Here is a 20091-nt window from a genome sequence, read left to right on the forward strand (position 1 = left end):
CAAGTCACTGGTTGAAGTGATGAATAAAAACACAAGGCTGTTAAAAAGAGGTTGAGCAAATGTTAGCTTTCTAATTTTCCATGAGTAACATTAGTTGTTCTGTGGAATGTTTTTATTTGAAGTTTCTTGAGTCAGACTGACTCCCTTCTGGCCTAATGTGGAGAGAGGTGTGTGGGGAAGTACATGTGCTGTATCACAGGTTGACATTAGGCCGAAATTTGTTTCCAGTCACTTCCAACATGGCTGCGTATCGTTCTGCTTGATTATTTCCATTGGCGAGAAGACAGTGTGGGCTCGTTTGCCTATGCTCCGTGTAATCAGAACGAGCCAAGTTTGCTTGTGTTTAAAGAATTCGGCTTCTTGAAGTTTGTTCTCGTGCAGACCCACAGGGGGATTTGTCCCAGACCTCCCGTTTACAATCGCAGGCGTTCTGTGAATAATCTGATACGGAATGAGTACAGAATAGACTCCTTTGTTTGCCAGACAGGTGAGAGCCCTACTTTCTCTTGTTGCTGAAAATCTGGGCCAGAAAAATGACTAGCGTTACATGAGTACTAAATTAACCTCATTCCTTTGTAATCGTTACCCTCCTAATGATTTCACTGAAAATCCAAGAATAACAAGAGGGAATCCCCCCCACTCCCAGCCCGGCACACACTAAGGTACTGAGAAATTGGGAAGTGTTTTTATAATGTTAATAATCCAACAATTGTGTGGCAGTTTTCAATTTTCTGAAGTTTTGTCATGAACACTATCTCTCACAAAAACCAAGTAAGGGGCGCCTGAGTGGCTCAGTGGGTTAAGCCTCTGCCTTCGGCTCAGGTCATGATCTCAGGGTCCTGGGATCGAGTCCCGCATCGGGCTCTCTGCTCAGCAGGGAGCCTGCTTCCTCCTTTCTCTCTCTCTGCCTGCCTCTCTGCCTACTTGTGATCTCTTTCTGTCAAATAAATACTAAATAAAATCTTTAAAAAAAAAAAAACAAGTAAGATTGGTAGAGCAATTATTCCCCTTATGTAAATGAGGAGATGGAGGTCAGAGAGGTTGTTTCCTGATTAAGGTTATTTAGAATTCCTAGCCCAAAGTTTTTATCTCTGAATCCTTTTCTATTCTAAGGGTAAGTGACATCAAGTGACTCTCCTCTAGTAGGTACTAGAGGAGATAACTTCCTTTGTTCTTTCATTTACGGTTTACAACAACCCTATGAAATAAGTATTACAGTTCTCATTTTACAGATGGGTTTGCTCAGAGAGGCTTAGTGCCTACTGAAGGTTGCACAGATGATGACAAAGGCAGTCTTCAGAAGTTTCTGACTCGAAGATGCATAGTTCCTTTAATCTGTTCTATCGTCTCTCAAGAGTCCACATAGACAGAGAGATAGATCTCCGATACACAGACAATCTCTTCTGGATCTATTATATTCCTGGTATAGAAGATCTATTGATCTGTTAGGCGCTGTGGCAAGCACTTTTCCATGTGATCACTTTCTCTCTCTCCATCCGCCCATAGACATGCAGGCAGTCATTACAAAAGAACCCAAGAATAGTTCCTAGGATGAGAACGACCAGAATGGCCTCCAGAGATGACTGGGTTCTGTGTCACTTGCCACTGTATAAAGTAGGGAGTACAAAAGCGACATGCCTGGCAAAGCTTCCTACCCCACCACTCAGACCTCCCTCATCCTCCCTACTTTTGTGAAACCAGGGGAGGAGTCCCAGCTTTTGAATTACTAGCTGCATATCCTGGGGCAGGTTACATAACCACTCTGTCCCCTTGGCTTCCTCACCTGTAAAAATGGGCATAAGGATGGCGCCTGCCTCATAAGGAGTTGGTTGTGAGGATAAAATTAATGAGTTAATGAAAAGTACTTCCAACAGTACCTGGCCCATATTAATAATAATAGCTAACATCATTTTGTTCTAGAAGACAATCAGCAAATATTAAACCTGTTATTTTTATTATACTCTGAGTATAATAAATTTTTACTCCTCTGAGTATTAACCCTCTCTGAGGGTTAACCCACAGCACAGCCCCAACACCGAGGTCTTTGTTCCCCCTCCTACTTTGTGTGTCGAGTCTGCTTGTAGGTAGAAGGCGGTGTGATTTAGTTACTACTATATTTCACTGAATGACAAGTTCCCAAAGCAGGTGTGTACAAGCAAAAACTCTGTATGGTATATTCTCATTTTTTAAAAATATATTTTTTATTTTTTTTATAAACATATAATGTATTATTAGCCCCAGGGATACAGGTCTGTGAATCGCCAGGTTTACACACTTCACAATACTCACCATAGCACATACGCTCCCCAATGTCTATAACCCCACCACCCTCTTCTTACCCCCTTCCCCCCGGCAACCCTCAGTTTGTTTTGTGAGATTAAGTGTCTCTTATGGTTTGTCTCCTTCCCAATCCCATCTTGTTTCATTCATTGTTTTCCTACCCCCCAAACCTCCCACATTGCATCTCCACTTCCTCATATCAGGGAGATCATATGATAGTTATCTTTCTCCAATTGACTTATTTTGCTAAGCATAATGCCCTCTAGTTCCATCCATGTCATTGCAAATGGCAAGATTTCATTTCTTTTGATGGCTGCATAGTATTCCATTGTGTGTGTGTGTGTGTGTGTGTGTGTGTGTGTGTGTGTGTGATATCTTCTTTATCCATTCATCTGTTGATGGGCATGTAGGTACTTTCCATAGTTTGGCTATTGTGGACATTGCTGCTATAAACATTCGGGTGCACATGCCCCTTTGGATAACTACATTTGTATCTTTAGGGTAAATACTCAGTAGTGCAATTGCTGGATCGTAGGGGAGCTCTATTTTCAACTTTTTGAGGAATCTCCATGCTCTTTTCTAGAGTGGTTGCACCAGCTTGCATTCCCACCAACAGTGTAGGAGGGTTCTCCTTTCTCTGCATCCTCGCCAGCATCTGTCATTTCCTGACTTGTTAATATGAGCCATTCTGACTAGTGTGAGGTGGTGTCTCATTGTGGTTTTGATCTGTATTGCCCTGATGCTGAGTGATGTGGAGCACTTTTTCATCTGTCTGTTGGCCATCTGGATGTCTTCTTTACAGAAATGTCTGTTCATGTCCTCTGCCCATTTCTTGATTGGATTATTTGTTCTTTGGGTGTTGAGTTTGCTAAGCTCTTTATAGATTTTGGATAATAGCCCTTTATCTGATATGTCATTTGCAAATATCTTTTCCCATTCTGTCAGTTGTCTTTTGGTTTTGTTATAACTGTTTCCTTTGCTGTGCAAAAGCTTTTGATCTTGATGAAGTCCCAATAGTTCATTTTTGCCCTTGCTTCCCTTGCCTCCAGCAATGTTCCTAGGAAGAAGTTGTTGCGGCTGAGGTCGAAGAGGTTGCTGCCTGTTATCTCCTCAAGGATTTTGATAGATTCCTTTCTCATATTGAGGTCCTTCATCCATTTTGAGTCTATTTTCACATGTGGTGTAAGGAAATGGTCCAGTTTCATTTTTCTGCATGTGTCTGTCCAATTTTCCCAACACCATTTGTTGAAGAGACTGTCTTTTTTCCATTGGACATTCTTTCCTGCTTTGTCGAAGATTAGTTGACCATAAAGTTGAGGGTCTATTTCTGGGGTCTCTATTCTGTTCCATTGATCTATGTGTTTGTTTTTGTGCCAGTACCATACTGTGTTGATGATAACAGCTTTGTAATAGAGCTTGAAGTCTGGAATTGTGATGCCACCAACTTTGGCTTTCTTTTTTTTTTTTTTTTAAGATTTCATTTATTTATTCGACAGAGAGAGAAATCACAAGTAGGGACAGGCAGGCAGACAGAGAGGGGGAAGCAGGCTCCCCACTGATCAGAGAGCCCGATGCGGGGGTCGATCCCAGGATTCTGAGATCATGACCTGAGCCGAAGGCAGAGGCTTTAACCCACTGAGCCTCCCAGATGCCCCGGCTTTCTTTTTCAATATTCCTTTGGCTATTCAAGGTCTCTTCTGGTTCCATATAAATTTTAGGATTATTTGTTCCATTTCTTTGGAAAAAAATGGATAGTATTTTGATAGGGATTTCATTAAATGTGTAGATTGCTTTAGGAAACATAGACATTTTCACAATATTTGTTCTTCCAATCCATGAGCATAGAACATTTTTCCATTTCTTTGTGTCTTCCTCAATTTCTTTCATGAGTACTTTATAGTTTTCTGAGTACAGATTCTTTGCCTCTTTGGTTAGGTCTATTCCTAGGTATCTTATGGTTTGAGGTGCAATTTAAATGGGATTGACTCCTTAATTTCTCTTTCTTCTGTCTTGATGTTGGTGTAAAGAAATGCAACTGATTTCTGTGCATTGATTTTATATCCTGACACTTTACCGAATTTCTGTACAAGTTCTAGCAGATTTGGAGTGGAGTCTTTTGGGTTTTCCACATATAGTATCATATCATCTGCGAAGAGTGATAGTTTGACGTCTTCTTTGCCGATTTGGATGCCTTTGATTTCTTTTTATTGTCTGATTGCTGAGGCTAGGACTTCTAGTACTATGTTGAACAGCAGTGGTGATAATGGACGTCCCTGCTGTGTTCCTGACCTTAGTGGAAAAGCTCTCAGTTTTTCTCCTGGTATATTCTCATTTATATGCACTAAGGAACCTCACTATTTAGAGGGACTTTCTGAGCCCCTTGTGGCATTTTCAACAACATACTGTAATTATCTTTTCTCCGTTCTTTTTCCCCAACCATGAGCTGCTGAAAGGTAAAGGACATACCATATTTAATTTTACATTCCCAGTATCTAGAATAGTGCTTGGCAGCAGTAGCTTTTGTTCATTGACTTACTGAACATGTGAGAGGATGAGTGAATGGATACATGATTAATTCTAGGTTGAGTAAATAATCATCTCCAAATTTGGGGTCAATCTGAATTTTCACCCTTTGGAATTTCTTAAAGCAAGAAAGTTGATGAGGTTATTGGGGATCCGGGCATTTATTATAACCCCTCTTAATTATGGCCCATCATTCTTGTGTTTGTTTGGTAAGTCAAAGAGTTTATTATTGTATGCCCAAAGTATCTGAAGGTCAGACTCAAATCAATTTTTTAAAAGTATGCTTCTTGTCCTATACATATTATATTCTCTCCCAAGCAATGGTAGAGTAGATGTAAAAGATTTCAAAAATACACTTCAGAGTGTTAGCACTCATAATTACTGGGTTCATATGAAATCATTTAAGAAGGATTCTGGGGTTTCAAAAAGTGCAAGTTCTTCAGTGATGCTGTGCTGGAGGGAACTGTAGACACCATCCAAAGTAGATACTTCCTTTGTGCAGATGAGAAGAAGTGAGGCCCCGAGAGGTGAAGGATCTGTTCAAGGTCACCCAGTTCATCAGGAAGTCAGTTCCCCCATATTCTAAGGTCAGTCCCCCCATATTCTAAGTCAGGTCCCCCATATTCTAAGGCCAATGGCTTTATGGACCCTGGGACTAGGATTCCTGGGTGACATTGATTCTGGAAGACGCAGGACTGGCCCTGTAAATCCAAATCTGCCAAGACAAGGGCATGATTTCTAGAAGAGCTCGTTGTGGTGGTTGATCTGGGCTAGCAGCCAAAGGAAGAAGATCCCTGTGGTCCACATGCATGCTCTTGGGTGTATACAGTCCATTCACATGACGTTTAACTTTGAAGGTGTCAGAGAAATGCAGGTCTGTTGCTGAAGAGAGGCAACATCAGACGGGGACCCATACACATGCGAAGGTTTCACAGTGTTCCTCTGCAATTTTTAAACACTTGAACTTTAAACTTTCAAACTTCAATAAATTATGTTGAAGGTTTGATAGAAACAAATTGTAATAAGTAATGGTTCCTTTTTTCTCCAGTGAGTTTGTACGCACAGAAGAGGAGGTCATTTTCAACTACGCAATGTAATGTTACACATGTTATTCAAACTAGTGTGACTTTTGCTCTTTTTTATTTCTGTACCCAGATTCGAAGGATTCCAAGGAGAAGAATAAAATGGAAATCTTGTACATACTGGTGCCAAGTGTTGCCATTCCTCTGGCCATTGCTCTGCTCTTCTTCTTCATTTGTGTCTGCCGCAATAACCAGAAGACCTCATCCCCGCCTGTCCAGAGGCAACCGAAGCACGTCAGAGGTCAAAACGTGGAGATGTCAATGCTGAATGCATATAAAACCAAGGTAAAATTAGCACAAAACGTGAAGATGTCAATGCTGAATGCATATAAATCCAAGGTAAAATTAGTAGAACTGAGCTGTACAGATTCTGTAAGCTTCGGGTTAAAGCAGAACTTAGCACCCTCCCTAGCTTCGAAATCAAATGATTTAGACTCAGAGTTTACATGCTCTAGAATTCATTTTCAGCATAATTTTGTCTGTCTCTAACTTTACCCAAGGCAGCTGGAACATTCTTTCATCAGTGTGTCCATGTCCACGTTGGGCCAGCCCCATCACTGCCTTAACATGGAGTCTGGACTAGAAAGAATCTTTAAGACATCATCTCTCCTAAAGATTCCAAGTGTGAGCTATTTTCACAATTTCAAAGATGGAAAGACTGAACTCTTCCAGTCAAACTGAAAGAAATGAACAGAGAAAAAAAAAAAAAAACCATAGTTGACTCAGTTCACTGTCCCAAAACTCCTTTTTATTGCACAACAGCACGCATAGATGGTACACTGAAGAACGGTAGGTTTTATGTGATGTGCTTTTTTGCCACAGCAACAAAACCTAAGTCCTAACCTAGGAGCTCAGTTAGGTTTAATGCCTAACCAAAATCCATTTCTCTTTGATTTAAACATATTTAAAGAGAAGTGTTGTTCTTCCTATACTCTTCGAATGCTGTTTTATGATCGCCCACCTTAGCCTTCTCATCTCTGTGCTAAATCAGCCCACTTCCTTTTCGTTTTTCCTCCTTATCTCTCAACACGTGGGTTGCTCCAGGTCTTGGCAATGAACCCAGGGTCACCGGTCCTTACCTTAAACGGAGCACACACACCACATGTTGAAGCTGAAATACAACAGAGGCTTTCTCTCCAGAAAGCCAGAACCTCAATCCTTAGGCCTCTCAGCAAAGAAATTTCATTTAAATAATTTAGAAGACATCCCAAAAGCTTGTCTTTTCTTCTTATTCCAACTCCATAGGCCATTCATTCACTCATTCTACAAATATTTATCTTCTCTGTGGGCTAGTGACTGTATTACTCATTTGACCTTCATAAAGAAGCTGCATCTCTTTAATAAAATCTTAGAGAAAAATATCTTCACACTGAAATTAACTAATCCTTCGAAATAATTAGTTGAGTTGCCTATTGGGACTGACTCATAGTCCTCATTTGATTTTAGTCTGCTTTGCAGTTAGATTTTTGTTTGTTTCATTTAAAAAGTCTTATATATTTTTTTTCTGTTGTACTCATATTTGTTGGTAAGATTTTCGGATTTCTTAAATGTTAAAAATTCATTTTTTAATTATTCTGTCTCAAGTGAAACCACAGTTCTCTTCAGTGTGAATCTTTACCATTAAAAAAAAAACAACAGTGAACAAACAAATCCAGAGACCCTGAAGACTACAAGGTTCACTCAGTAGGCTGGAGGGACAGGTAGAGGTGGAGGTTCCTTTTTTGTGACATCCTAGCTGCCTGCTAGCCAGCGTACATCCATTACAGCATGTTAGAGAACATCACATTTAATCCTCATAAGGGACTTGGGGCGCCTGGGTGGCTCAGTGGGTTAAAGCCTCTGCTTTCGGCTCAGGTCACGATCTCAGGGTCCTGGGATCGAGCCCCACATCGGGCTCCCTGCTCACTCACTAGGAAGCCTGCTTCCCCTTCTCTCTCTCTCTCGAGTCTCTCTCTCTCTCTGATGGCAGCTCCGCCTCCTTGTGATCTCTGTCTCTCTGTCAAATAAATAAATAAAATCTTAAAAAAAAAAAAAGTTCAACCTCATAAGGGACTTGAAGAAAAGAGAAGGGTTAATACTGCACATTCAGAAGCTCACACCCAGCTGACCCTTTACACTTCCCAGGCTTGAAAGTTCTGGTGTGATGGTGTTTCCTTATGAGAAACTGTCATTTCTGTTATTAAACATTGAGAAACTTTAGAAACGCCAGAACTGTGGACAGGAGAGAGACCCAGGTCAGCCGGCTTAGAGCAGTCATCTTGCTGCAGCCACCGTCTCCTCTCAGAACAGACTCCTCTGGGCTGCGGCAGGAACCACGGGAAGAGTTCTTTCCATTTGGGAAAACTGTCAGTTGCATAGGTCAGCCTCCATGTGCAACTTAATTCCATTATTAGCAGAGGTTTGCTTTGCAAAGTATGGTGTCCAAGAGGCATGACATTTTGGACTTATGCAGTCTTTCAAAGAAAGATCTCATAGAACTTTGTGGCATAAATGGAGAAAGCTAAAGTGTGTTGAGGGAGATACAAATTGTCAAGAACTGTACTAAGAGCTTTAATATTCATGGTCTCATTTAATCCTTGCAGCTGTTCGAGAATACAGATGTGATTATGGCTACCATACAACCAGAGTAACTAAGACTCCTACAGATTAAGTAATCGTCCAAAATCAAAGAGCTAGAGAGTGGAAGAGATGTGAACATAGGATTTTTTGTGACTAGAGAAAGTCCTTGCACTCGCCTGACCCTGTGAAAACTTTTTCACAGGACAAGTCATGCTGGGAAGGGAGAGTGGGAAGAGGGCAGGCAATACTGAATATGATTCCATTTGGTCAGTTTGGGCTGAATGCTGACTGTAGGCATCCCCCTGCCTTGTGATAAATCCTTAAGAGGCTTGTGTAACCGTCACACGTCTAAATGGTATAGCTCCAGTTCTGCCAAAGGCATGTGAAATTTAGTCAGAGCAGTAATAGTCCCCTACCTTATATGGCTGTAGAGAAAAATGTAAAATATACTGGGACAGGGGCACCTGGGTGTCTGGCTCAGTCATTAAGCGTCTACCTTTGGCTCAGGTCATGATCTCAGGGTCCTGGAATCAAGCCCCGCATCGGGCTCCCTGCTTCATTGGGAACTTGCTTCTCTCTCTCCCTCTGTCTGCTGCTCTGCCTACTGGTGCTCTGTCAAATAAATCTTTAAAAAATTTTTTTAAATAATAAAATATACTGGGACAAATTTTCCCAAAGACTTAGTGAAGTAAACATTGTTTTCATCATTTCTGAGGTTTTCCTTGCAAAATCTCCCAGTGCCAAGATTTCTCCACCAAGGCTTAGAATTTAGCCTTAAACAGCTCTAAGTAATTCCGAACCACACTGTTAAGTAGGAACAGCTCGAGTATCTTTGACGGGGTTGAGGAAGGCAAAAGAAACAACAAAAACAAATGCTCACTCTTTTTCTCTTACTCTCTTAAGAGATTTGGCTCCAATCAAATTTGAGTTATTCTGTTTGTTTTGGTTCTTACTGAGTGCCTTTCCTGGAAAAAGCACAAAGGACTTCGTAGACCTTAAAGAAAATTCCTAACTGTAAACAGCCAATCTCTAAAAGTGCTTTGAAAGGTCACTGACACATAAATATTACATGTACCTATAAAAGCTAAGGAAGGAACACACATAAGAAAGAATGGGGGGGTGGGGGAAGTCTTGAAAACAAACACCCTACCAGCGTAAAATCAGAAGGATACTTGGAGGGCCGGGATGTTAAAGAATAAAGTATGGAAACTGGTATGCCTGAGCCTTACTCTTATTTTCCCCTGGTCAATTCAAAAGTTAGAAGCTCCAGAATTTTTATTGATCCAAATGAACATGCCCTTGAGGGTTTAAACTCTTTCTATCTCTCTCCACTTGCTGAGCTGCTAAACCCCCCCCCCCAAGTGTTTGGATTAGGAGGAGTCTCCTCAGGGAGATTAGAAGCCTTTCAGAGGGCACAAGAGCAGTCAGACTGGTTGAAAGACCCAGCCTGAGTCCCTGGAGAGGTGGGTGAGGCGGCTGAAAGTTAGACTCCATGAGATTCGAGTTTCCTGCTGATTTGTGGGGAAAGGAAGTCCATGGACCAGAGAGACACCTCAGTGTGGAGCCATGAACAGTCAGGAAATGGAGATGTTCCTCCTGCTCCTACCTCCTCCACCCCCCATGGCCCTGAGAAGTCACTTGGCCTCTGTGAGTCTCACATTTCTCAGTTGTTCAGAGAATGATGTAGACCCTGTTTGTGTAAGGTACTGTTCATTTGTTTTCCTTTTATTCTGTTCAGCAGGAGATTTCAAGCCATTCGGTGGGACAAGATAACCTTCTCTTTCCCCTCTGTAAAATCCCCTGATGAGTATTCTAGTGATGTGTGAACTAAGTAGGACTTTTCTGTATTGCATTACAAATTTTATGATCTGAGTGGGTGTTTTTTAAGAGTACTGTGGAAAATGAACCTTCTCTAAGAATCCTGGGAAACGGTAACTTCCGTTCTCCTGGATTCTTTTCTTTCGCCCCTCCCCCTCCACTCCCCAGTAGTCATGTGTCTGAAAAACAGGGCAGTGTCTGCAGGGGAGAGAAGGCTGTGGAGCACTCTCCTGGGGAGTGAGAAAGTGCCAGAGCCTCCCACTTGAGCACAGCAGAGGGGGTGGGGGCTTCTGTCCTTCCCTATGTGACTCACCTACATGGGACGCAGGCACACTGAGAAGTTAAGAGTTGGGGGAGTTTGGGGATGGGGGACAAAGAACAGTGGGCTGGAGGTTGGGGAGGGCCATGGCCAAAGCCTAAATAAGCTGTGGGTCAGACTCGGCAGCTCCAGGCTGGTATAAGGAACATTTGGTAGAAAGCAGGATTTGCCACGTGTTCTGAAGCTGGTGACTCTATTTTATTTCTCAATGTACCCTCATCTCTTGCCAGCTTCTCTGTTTCTTCACTTCCAGGCAGTTCCTCTCCCTTTATCCTTTCCACCCAAAGTAGTTGCTGAATGTACTGACACTTGATGATCTTCTCTGGACCTGTCCTCTTTGCCAGTAATCTGCTTCCATCTAAAAAGCTCTGCTGTGGTCTGGCTGCCCCCTTTGAACCCCTGGCCTTACCCAGTGTCACCACATTTAGTGCTAAAATGTCCTCAATAGCTTTACTACTCACTCCTTAAAGCCTTTGACCCCCAGACTTCTGAGCTCATCATTCTATTGACAGGGCCCTCTAGGGAATCCCCAGTGATGTAATTCAATCTAATGGCCTTTTCCAAGTCTTTATCCTCCTTAATTTCCCTGGAGCCTTGGATATTCTGAACCACCATCTTGAAATACTTTTTCTCTTGGCTTTCTTCCTATCGCCTCTGTTTCCTTCACTAGTTCCTTCCGTTCCTCTTTTCCTCTCTCCCACCTCCCCCTCTTCTCTCTCTCTCTTTCTTTCTCTCACTCTCTCTCTCATGCCTATTTCATCCTCTAGCATTGCTTTTGCTCCCACTTGATATAAATTCCCCAATCTGGAAGGACCAATCTCAAGTTAGAAAATTCTTCCTCCCTGCTCCTAAGAATCCATACTCTCTGGGCCTAACTACCTTTCCAGCCACATTTTCTTGGTCGATTTCTGGGAGGTAGTTTGATGCACTCCAAAGGGCAAGTACTGTAAGGAGAGAGAGAGAGATGATTAACGGATCTCAGCTCCATTGATTACCAGCCATGAGGTCTTAAGCAAATTCTCTGGACATTTGTTTTCTCCCCTATAAAACAAGGATACAAATAGTACTTAGAGATTTTTTTTGTTTCTTATTTGGATGTTTTCGGGATGGGGGGTGTGCATGGAGCACTGAGGGAAGGAAGAAGGCGAGGGAGAAAAGCTCTGAGGGAGCCAGATCAGCCGAATTAACCCTGGTGATCAAGGGGGTGACAGAAGTCACAGCCAGATCACCCCCACATCTGATCTTTTTGGCACCTTGAGATAGCATATTTGGTACTTCACAGGTACTCGATAGCTAGAAGTTACTATTATTTTTGATACATTTGCTAATATGAACAACCACAAATATTTTAATCAACTCCCAAGTGCCGTGCACAGGAAAATGTGGGCTGTGAAGAAACTCTAGGATCCAGGAGGCCACGTTACCTAGGGTGAGGACAGAAGCAAGGGAAGCAGTACAGCAAAGATAATATAGGTAGCTCTTTGGACATCTCTGGTATTACATTCCTACTCGGTTTGCATAAATGCCCCTGCCCACACCCTGTTGACACCCTGGGTAAAATCCTTCAGGGTGGAGAGGGTCTGAGAGTTCGGGCTGGATGGCTGTCCAGGACAGAGCCTCGCCTCCAGTCTGTGTCTGTAGAAACTGGACTTCTGGGGAGAATGAGTATTAGAAGTGGCTCTATTATAGGTGGTATTACAAACAAGCTAAAGTCCATCACACGCATTATCTCAACGGGATCTCTCTTACGACCTTCTAAAGGAGGAGCTAATTTGAGCCTGATTTGAGAGAGAGAAAACTTGAACCCAGGTCTGCCCAGTCCAGAACCCACGTGTGTCCCTATTGCTTCCGCACTGCATCCTGCTGCCTAACTTTGAGGCTGACCGAACCCCTGAGCTCAAGTTCTGAGCACTTGGTGGCTCAAGCTGACACTGGAAGTACCGGCCTCTGTTCTGCCAATTTCCAGGAAGGACTGAAATTCTCCCATCGACATTATCAAACAACCACCACAGAATGAACCCTGGGCACCACCAAACATTCACACGAACCATCAGAAAGTTACGTGACAGAGAAAAAAGAACTGCTTTCAAAGAGAAATCACTTCCAGAGAAGTGCCGCTGAACTCTGGGCAAATGTGGCAGACTGTTGGTTGAAGCTCCCTCCAGAATTTGATGGCATAAGCTGGAAGGCACTTAGTTCGGCTGTAGTCTTTGGAAAATGTCCATAACCTCCCAACATGAAAGTGCTCTGGCCTTTAAGTTTTTAAAACATAATCATTTCCGTTGAGGAGCGGAACCAATTGTTTCGCAATTTGAACACTGTTTACCTCAGAACCAGTAAAAGGCACAAGAATGGAAAATAGCCTTTGGAGTCAAGTAGATTCCTGTCAACAGCGAGGTCCAGATACTAAGAAGTCTCTACTCTCCAGCGCTCTCGTGCCCCCACACAGGCAAAGGCTGCTGTGTTCATTTGTCCCAGTCAACTAATGAGGACAACAGAGAATCAACCAGAGTAAGGTCTAAATCAGAGATCAGGAAGCAATTATACCTCGACATTCCACTTTTATGCCTGTGGGTTTTATGCTTTTAAAATTATGGAGCCCTTCGAGGATCAAAATGAAAATGCCAATTATTCCCAGAAAAATGCTCCAGCTTTGGAGTCAGGCATATTGGATTTGCATCTTGGCATCACCTCTTAATCGGTAGGCTTCTTTAGGCAAGCCACTTAACCTTTGAGTGTCTCAATTTCCTGATCCATGAAATGGGAACATCATAATGTGACTCTCATGGGATTAGGATGAGGGTTAAATGAGTTGACGCAGTCAGCACTGAGAGAACAAAGGGCCTGTGGAGTAGTCACTAGGAAGACAGGCTCTGCATTCTGCCATAACGACCTACCAGCTACAAGATCACTTAAACACTGTTTCTCAGAGTTTCCATCTGTAAAATGGGACTTGTAGTTATAGTGACCAATTTCCTGGGGTTACTGAAAGGATGAAAGGGGTTACTATGTATCAAGTACAAGTACTTATAACTTACCGTATCCAAAACAAATCATTGGCATTGTTACAATCTCAGTATCTGGCACAGGGAAAGGATTCAGTACATGGTAACTATTATTAAATGAGGAGTACAGACATTTAGGGTAGGAGCTGTGTCCTCACTCCTCATGTTTCTTGCGTGGGTCCTCACATACTCTTCTGTATGTAGGCTCTTTGGTGTATAGTATATACTGTATCCATTGACTGACTAATACAACTGGTTTTTTAAAAAGATCCCACACCATTGGCTATACTGATGACATAGCCCAATGTATAGAGTGATTTAATTTCAAAACCTTGACTCTCACTAAGACATCAGCAGCCTAGTAAATACCAGCCAGTGCTTCTTATATTTACGTTAGCTGGTATTTCTGAAGCATCTTCTGCAGCCAAGTGTTATTTTCTCTGGCTCCTATAGGTCAAAATTGCTCAACCAGGGCCTTCAGGTGCATTGTAGTGATTCATCATTCAAGGAGCAGAGATCTGGACCACTCGTAATTGTCTGATCCAGAAAGCCATATTCATTCATTCCAGAGATTCTCACAGTAAAGCCTCCAGGTCAGGAATATCCCCATCACCTTGACTTGTCAGAACTGCAGGATCTCAGACCTACAGAATCAGAAACTCTAGGATTGGGGCCCAGCAATCTGTGTTTTAATAAGCCTTCGGGATGGGGGAGGGCACCAGGGCCTGCTCTGAATTAGCCTGTGCTAGTTACCTGAGAATCAGAGTGCAAGCAAGTCCCCAAGGAATACAAATCTCAGGGAGAACTGTGTTTCCAAAGAGAAAAAGAACCTGGTGATGTCCTATTACCCCAGATCCCGCTCTGATTCTAATGAGGCTGAGGAAAATGCCACTGTTTTTCTCCTGAAGACACCTGAGTCCAGCTAGAATTGGCAAGTGTATAGCAAATGAGATTTGGAAAAAGGCAGCAGTCTTGGAGCGTTAAGGTCTGGGAAAGGAACAGGGGAGGGACTATGGGGGATGGTTTAAGTTAGTCGTGTGAATAGAACTTTAGCTCTTTTTCAGCATCTGCTGTTGGAGCCACCTTCCTGTCTGGGGGAACCACCCTGGGATCTGTTCCCCTCCACCTCATGTCACTCAACTTTTTCGTGGTGCCCAACTTTAAGTGGGGCTCGAACGTAGGCATTCATACCCTGCTCAGGTTAGAAGCAAAAAGTCACAAATCGATGGATCCATGCTGCACACAAATGCGAGCCATCACAGTATCTTTACCTCCTCTCCTACAGCAGTCCCTTCTGTCAAGCGAGCAGGAAATGGCAGGTTAGCTGTGAGCTATGTCACCCAGAGGAATCATTTCAAATAGATTTTCACCTAAGGTATAACTTCCCAAAGGTGGAAGGAGATAAAGTCATTGAGTTTGTCCTCCTTATCCAACTGCCTCTACCTCATGACAATTTAAAACAAACAAACAAAAAACAACTCCACTCATGGTCCCTTGCTTTCATATCTAAAGATAATAGAGCTAAAAGGATCCCATGTCCCCATGTAGTAATGTGTCTCAGATGAAGGAAGCCACCAGCATCCGCCTGGCCTCCATCAGCAGCGTAGACAGCGGACGACAATAGCCACATCTGACTCCCAGTGAAGTGACCGTCATCTACAATGTTCTCCCTTCATTTTCCTTCTGTGAAGAGTTCACGTAAACTCTAATACAGTTGCTCTTCAAAACTGTCTAAGGGAAGAGGCAGATTTGGAGTTTAGAATCACGTATCAACTTCCACATCAACTCTGATTTTTCTCCCTGCCCCCAAATTATATAATTTTTAAAACCTCACTGAGGCAGATGTGTGTTTACTTTGAGAAGTAAAAATGTTAACATTTAAACTGAAAGCCTGTTTCGGTTTTAAGGTACTTAATTGCCTTACAGCATACCCTAAACGGAGCCCATCTTGTCATTCAGCTAATGGAGGGAGTGATAAAGAGATAGGAGCCCAGGACCCTATTCATTCCAGTTTTCCTTTGTACTTCGTTTACTTTGGCACCACGCCTCATGTGTATTTTACACTTCTTTACATTTTGTACATCCCTGTATGACAAATACTTGTCAAACAAAAACTAAACAGATTTATAACCCCTTAACTTGAAATGAGCCAAAATTGAACTGCCAAAACTTTATGACTTCATTTTCTTTCATAGTTTTCCACTACATTGGTTCAAACAGACAAACCCCACTTGAGGTCAAGCCGAGGTCATTTCACTTTCATTACTAAAATATAATTTACAATATGCCAGACCTAAACAAGTTTAGCCTAAAGGGTTTGTATAATGTAAACCATCTGTTCCTCAACAATACAGCTCATTTCCTGCCGTCACTGGACAGTCTACTGACTGCTGCTTGAAGGGGTTTTATGATTTTTTAACTAGTTCAGGATTTATGTAAAATTTGAAAATGAGTCTGTAGTTAAGACACATTTGTATCGAGTAACTGGAGCGTTTTAAAAATGCAAATCACTGTGTAAATTGTTCCCCTGAAGCCAAGGTCCGAGCGGTTTTTCTGGGTACTTCCATGCTGGCTGCCGCACAGGTGTTCCGAGGAAAGGTTTTGTGAAGTCTGCTGTAGTCGTTGCCTCCCATGCTTCTTTCCAAAGCAAAATCCCCAAATTTGGGTATGACTAGCAGTGCTGAGCTGCGACTTCTTGCTGGAGGGCCCACCTGGTACAGCTGGGATCTGACAAGACACACTTGGGGTCAGAATGTCTTCTCCTGTGCCTGAACAGGGGATAAAGAACAGTTATAACTTCACGGAGTGACCACACACTGAAGGCCTGCAGGCTGGCCTCACGGCCCCGTAAGGTGTCAGACCCCCCGGCTAAGCCTCCAGAGACCTCCTGGGTCAAACCGGCCTTGCCAGGCCAGCACGCTTCTCTGGTTTCAGACAGAACGGTGTGGCCCAAAGCAGAAGGCCTTGCAGCAAAGTGCAGCTCTTTTTGGCTCTCCTAAAAATTCTTGATACTTCTCAAGCCTTGTTTTCCATCTGTAAAATGGTAAGAGTGAGAGTTCTTTTTTCCAAAGGCGAATAGAAGAGAACTAATTTGCTTACCTCAGTGGAGGGGAATGCAGCCAGTCTTATTAGCCATGAAGCCCCAGGGGCCATGTGTCAGGTCCGTGCCAAGGTCCTGTCCACCCCTCTTCTCTTCCAGTCCCCAGAAGTTTGGCCAGCTTGCTTCCTTGTCCCATCTGCCACCATCTACTCTTCCACATGGGTTCTCACTCTCTCCACCCGTCTTCATCTCCCAGAATCCTAGAGGAGCAGCCACTCCAATTGGACCCACCTTCAGGATCCAAAACAAATTCTCTATTTTGAGGTTGAAGATTTTTAAGATATCAAGATTTTTGTTTTAAACCAACAACTACAAGAGAGCAGGGAAAGATTAGTAGGAGGAAAGTCAATGCTTCTTTTTTTTTTTTTTTTTTTTTTTTTTTTACAAAAACATGTAAAGGGAATTATACAAAACTGTCTAGAACTGCTTAAGGCTGTAAAAAGGTCTAAATCATTCTCATTTACTCCACTTCCGGGATTACTTCGATAATAAGGATAATAAGATTGATGTGAAAATCACTTACTAGGTGGAAATTGGTTTCCGACATTGTTGAATTTAATCCCTGGTGTCACTGTGGAAGCTGCATATTATATTGTTTCATGGGTTTGGAAATAGAGGTTCAGCGAAGTGAAGAACCTCATTCAAGGTCAACCAACTAAGATATGGGACCTACCTCACAGGGTTGTTGTCTTAAATGAGTCATATTTGTTAAGTGCTTAGAACAGTATCTAGCATGTAGTAAATGTTATATAAATATTAACTAGTACTGATAGAATGTAACAGGCCCAAGATGCAAATTCAGATTGGTATGACTCCGGAGATGACATAGTTTGAATATCCTGCACTGGCTGGCTATGCATTATTTTCAGCAGGGGCAGGAAAAAGTCCTAACTTCCCATTACCTCAGTCTAATATTCCTTGAGTGTAGTTACTAATTCTGATTTTCCCTAAAAAAAAAATTATTACTCAGTCACATAGGTTTCTCTCTCACCAAAGCCTGGGGATCCTGCATAGGTGGAAAGGTAAGTAAATACCTACTATCCCATTCAAAGGACCCTCACATAAATTGGATTCTTTTAAATCATTAGGAAAAGGACGCTTGGGTGGCTCAGTCGGTTAAGTGTCTGCCTTTGGCTCAGGTCACGATCCCGGGATCCTGGGATCGAGCCCCCCTTCGGGCTCCCTGCTCAGCAAGGAGTCTGCCTCTCCCTCTCCCTTTGCCACTCCTCCTCCACTCATGCTCTATCTCTCGCTTTCTCTCAAATAAATAAAATCTTTTAAAAATTAAAAATTATTTAAAAATAAATTTTTTTAAAAAATTAAAAATCTTTAAAAAATATGTGTGTGTGTGTGTGAGTGTGTGTGTGTGTGTGTGTATAAAATAAATCATTAGGAAATGTTGTGATAGAAATCCCTACCCTAACATCATGCCAGAGAAATTCACCTTGGATTAGTCTTTCCCCAAAATAAAAATCATCTGAGTGCCAGAAGAGAAAAAGTAAGTTTGGTTCAATTGGTTCCTTTCTCATCACCTGCACGCAGCTCTCCCTGAGGAACAATGTAGCTTCCAAAAGAATCCAACCCCTGTAAGCAAAAGGAAAAATAGTGGATGTACCTGTGATTGCAAAAGAAATTTACATATTCAGTCAGGTAGAAAAATTGGTCATATGTTTTTACTTTTTTATTTTTTTCTTGGTTCAAAAACGTATAAAGTACAAAGAGGCATGAAGTGAAAACTCTCCCAACTCTGTCTCCTTTCTCCTAGTTCCCATCTCTGTACTCCCCCATAACTCTGCTGTTTCCTGAGTGTCCTTTCAGAGTTTCTTTATATATACACAAATAAACATGAATATTTTCCTTCTTTTTCACTTCCCCGTTCACACAAAAGCAGCATGCAGCATTAACTGTTCTTTTGCTTTTTATTTTTGACTTAGCAGTAGGATTTTGGAGATCTTTCCATGTCGGTACATAGAAAATGTCCTCTTTAATACTCTTTTTTTAGTTCTACCATAATTAACATAACAAGTCTCCTCTAGGTAGACGTTTATGTTGTTTCTTTCTTTCTTTTTTTTTTTTTTTTAGATTTTAATTTATTTATTTGATGGTCAGAGATCACAAGTAGGTAGAGAGAGAGGAGGAAGCAGGCTTCCTGCTGAGCAGAGAGCCCGATGCAGGGCTCAATCCCAGGACCCTGAGATCATGACCTGAGCCGAAGGCAGAGGCTTTAACCCACTGAGCCACCCAGGCGCCCCCATTTCTTTTTTATTTTAAAGGAAGTTTTATTTTATTTTATTTTATTTTTTAGAGAGCACAAGCATAGGCAGCAGAGGGGAGAGGGGTGCAGAAGAAGAGAGGGAGAGAATCTTAAGCAGGCTCTACTCACCCAGCACAGAGCCCAACACAGGACTCAATCTCACAACCCTAAGATTATGACCTGAGCTGATATCAATAATCAGAGGCTCAACCAACTAAACCACCTAGGTGCCACATTTAGGTTGTTTCTACTGTTTTGCTCCTACAATACTATGATGAATAGGACTGAATCAATAAATTTTAATTTACTGAATGTTTAAAGCAATGTGTTACCATTACTTTCAGTAGCAGTAACTTTCCTGTAAGACATTTCCAAATACCAACCTCTTAAGATCTGCTTTAACGAATAAATGAGACCTATTTCTAATAGGAAATATTATTTGCATGGGAAAATTAATGTTTCAAATTTGTCAATTTTATTTTATCCTTTTAAGTATTTTGCTGCATGTTTATTTATACTTATTAACTTAAGGGGCATTTTGTCCTGGAAAATATCAGCCCAGAACAGAGCCAATCATCATGAATTTTAAACTAATAGAGTTTGGATTAGAGAAATATTTTACTAGATCTTCTAAACTTGTCTTAAACTCTGTACGGAGAATTCTGAATTCTATATGTATTTACAACATTGTCAGCTTTAATTGGAATAGAGCAGTATTCTTTTTCTTTAAAAAATTTAAAGTGCAGGGATTATTTTAAAAAATTACTTTATGTACAAATGCATTACTTTTATGATTTGCTTCTTAACAACCTCTTCTAGAATTTAGGCTAGATTTGAGGTGAGTTTCAAAAATTATTGCCAAGATGAAATGTGACAATTTAATACTTATTTTCATTGTGAGCTAGGTACATTTTCCTGTTTGTCTTAACATCAATTAGTAAACAAGCCACTTATGAAGCTGTAGGGTTATCAGTTGGCATGAGGGCAATGCCTCTCTTCAAGAAATTGAAATCTGATTGAGAGGACAAAATATGCATTAAAAGAAAGGCAACTTGGGGATAAAAATATATGTTTATTATATATATAAACATATATATATAATATATATAAACATATATATGTTTATTATAAAAAATAAAAAATTTTTAAAA

General features: G+C 41.6%; 1 protein-coding gene across 1 annotated transcript in view; it reads left to right on the top strand.

Annotated features, from left to right (window-relative positions):
* The window catches only part of ROR1 (receptor tyrosine kinase like orphan receptor 1), a 410104-nt gene that overhangs the window by 384158 nt on the left and 5855 nt on the right, over positions 1-20091 (top strand). Inside the window, exon 8 of the mRNA XM_059135253.1 lies at positions 5959-6170. Within this exon, the coding sequence (XP_058991236.1) occupies positions 5959-6170 (212 nt within the window). The remainder of the gene's footprint in view (positions 1-5958; positions 6171-20091) is intronic.

Source organism: Mustela lutreola, chromosome 10 (genome assembly GCF_030435805.1).
Source record: "Mustela lutreola isolate mMusLut2 chromosome 10, mMusLut2.pri, whole genome shotgun sequence".
In the NCBI taxonomy this organism is placed as follows: domain Eukaryota; kingdom Metazoa; phylum Chordata; class Mammalia; order Carnivora; family Mustelidae; genus Mustela; species Mustela lutreola.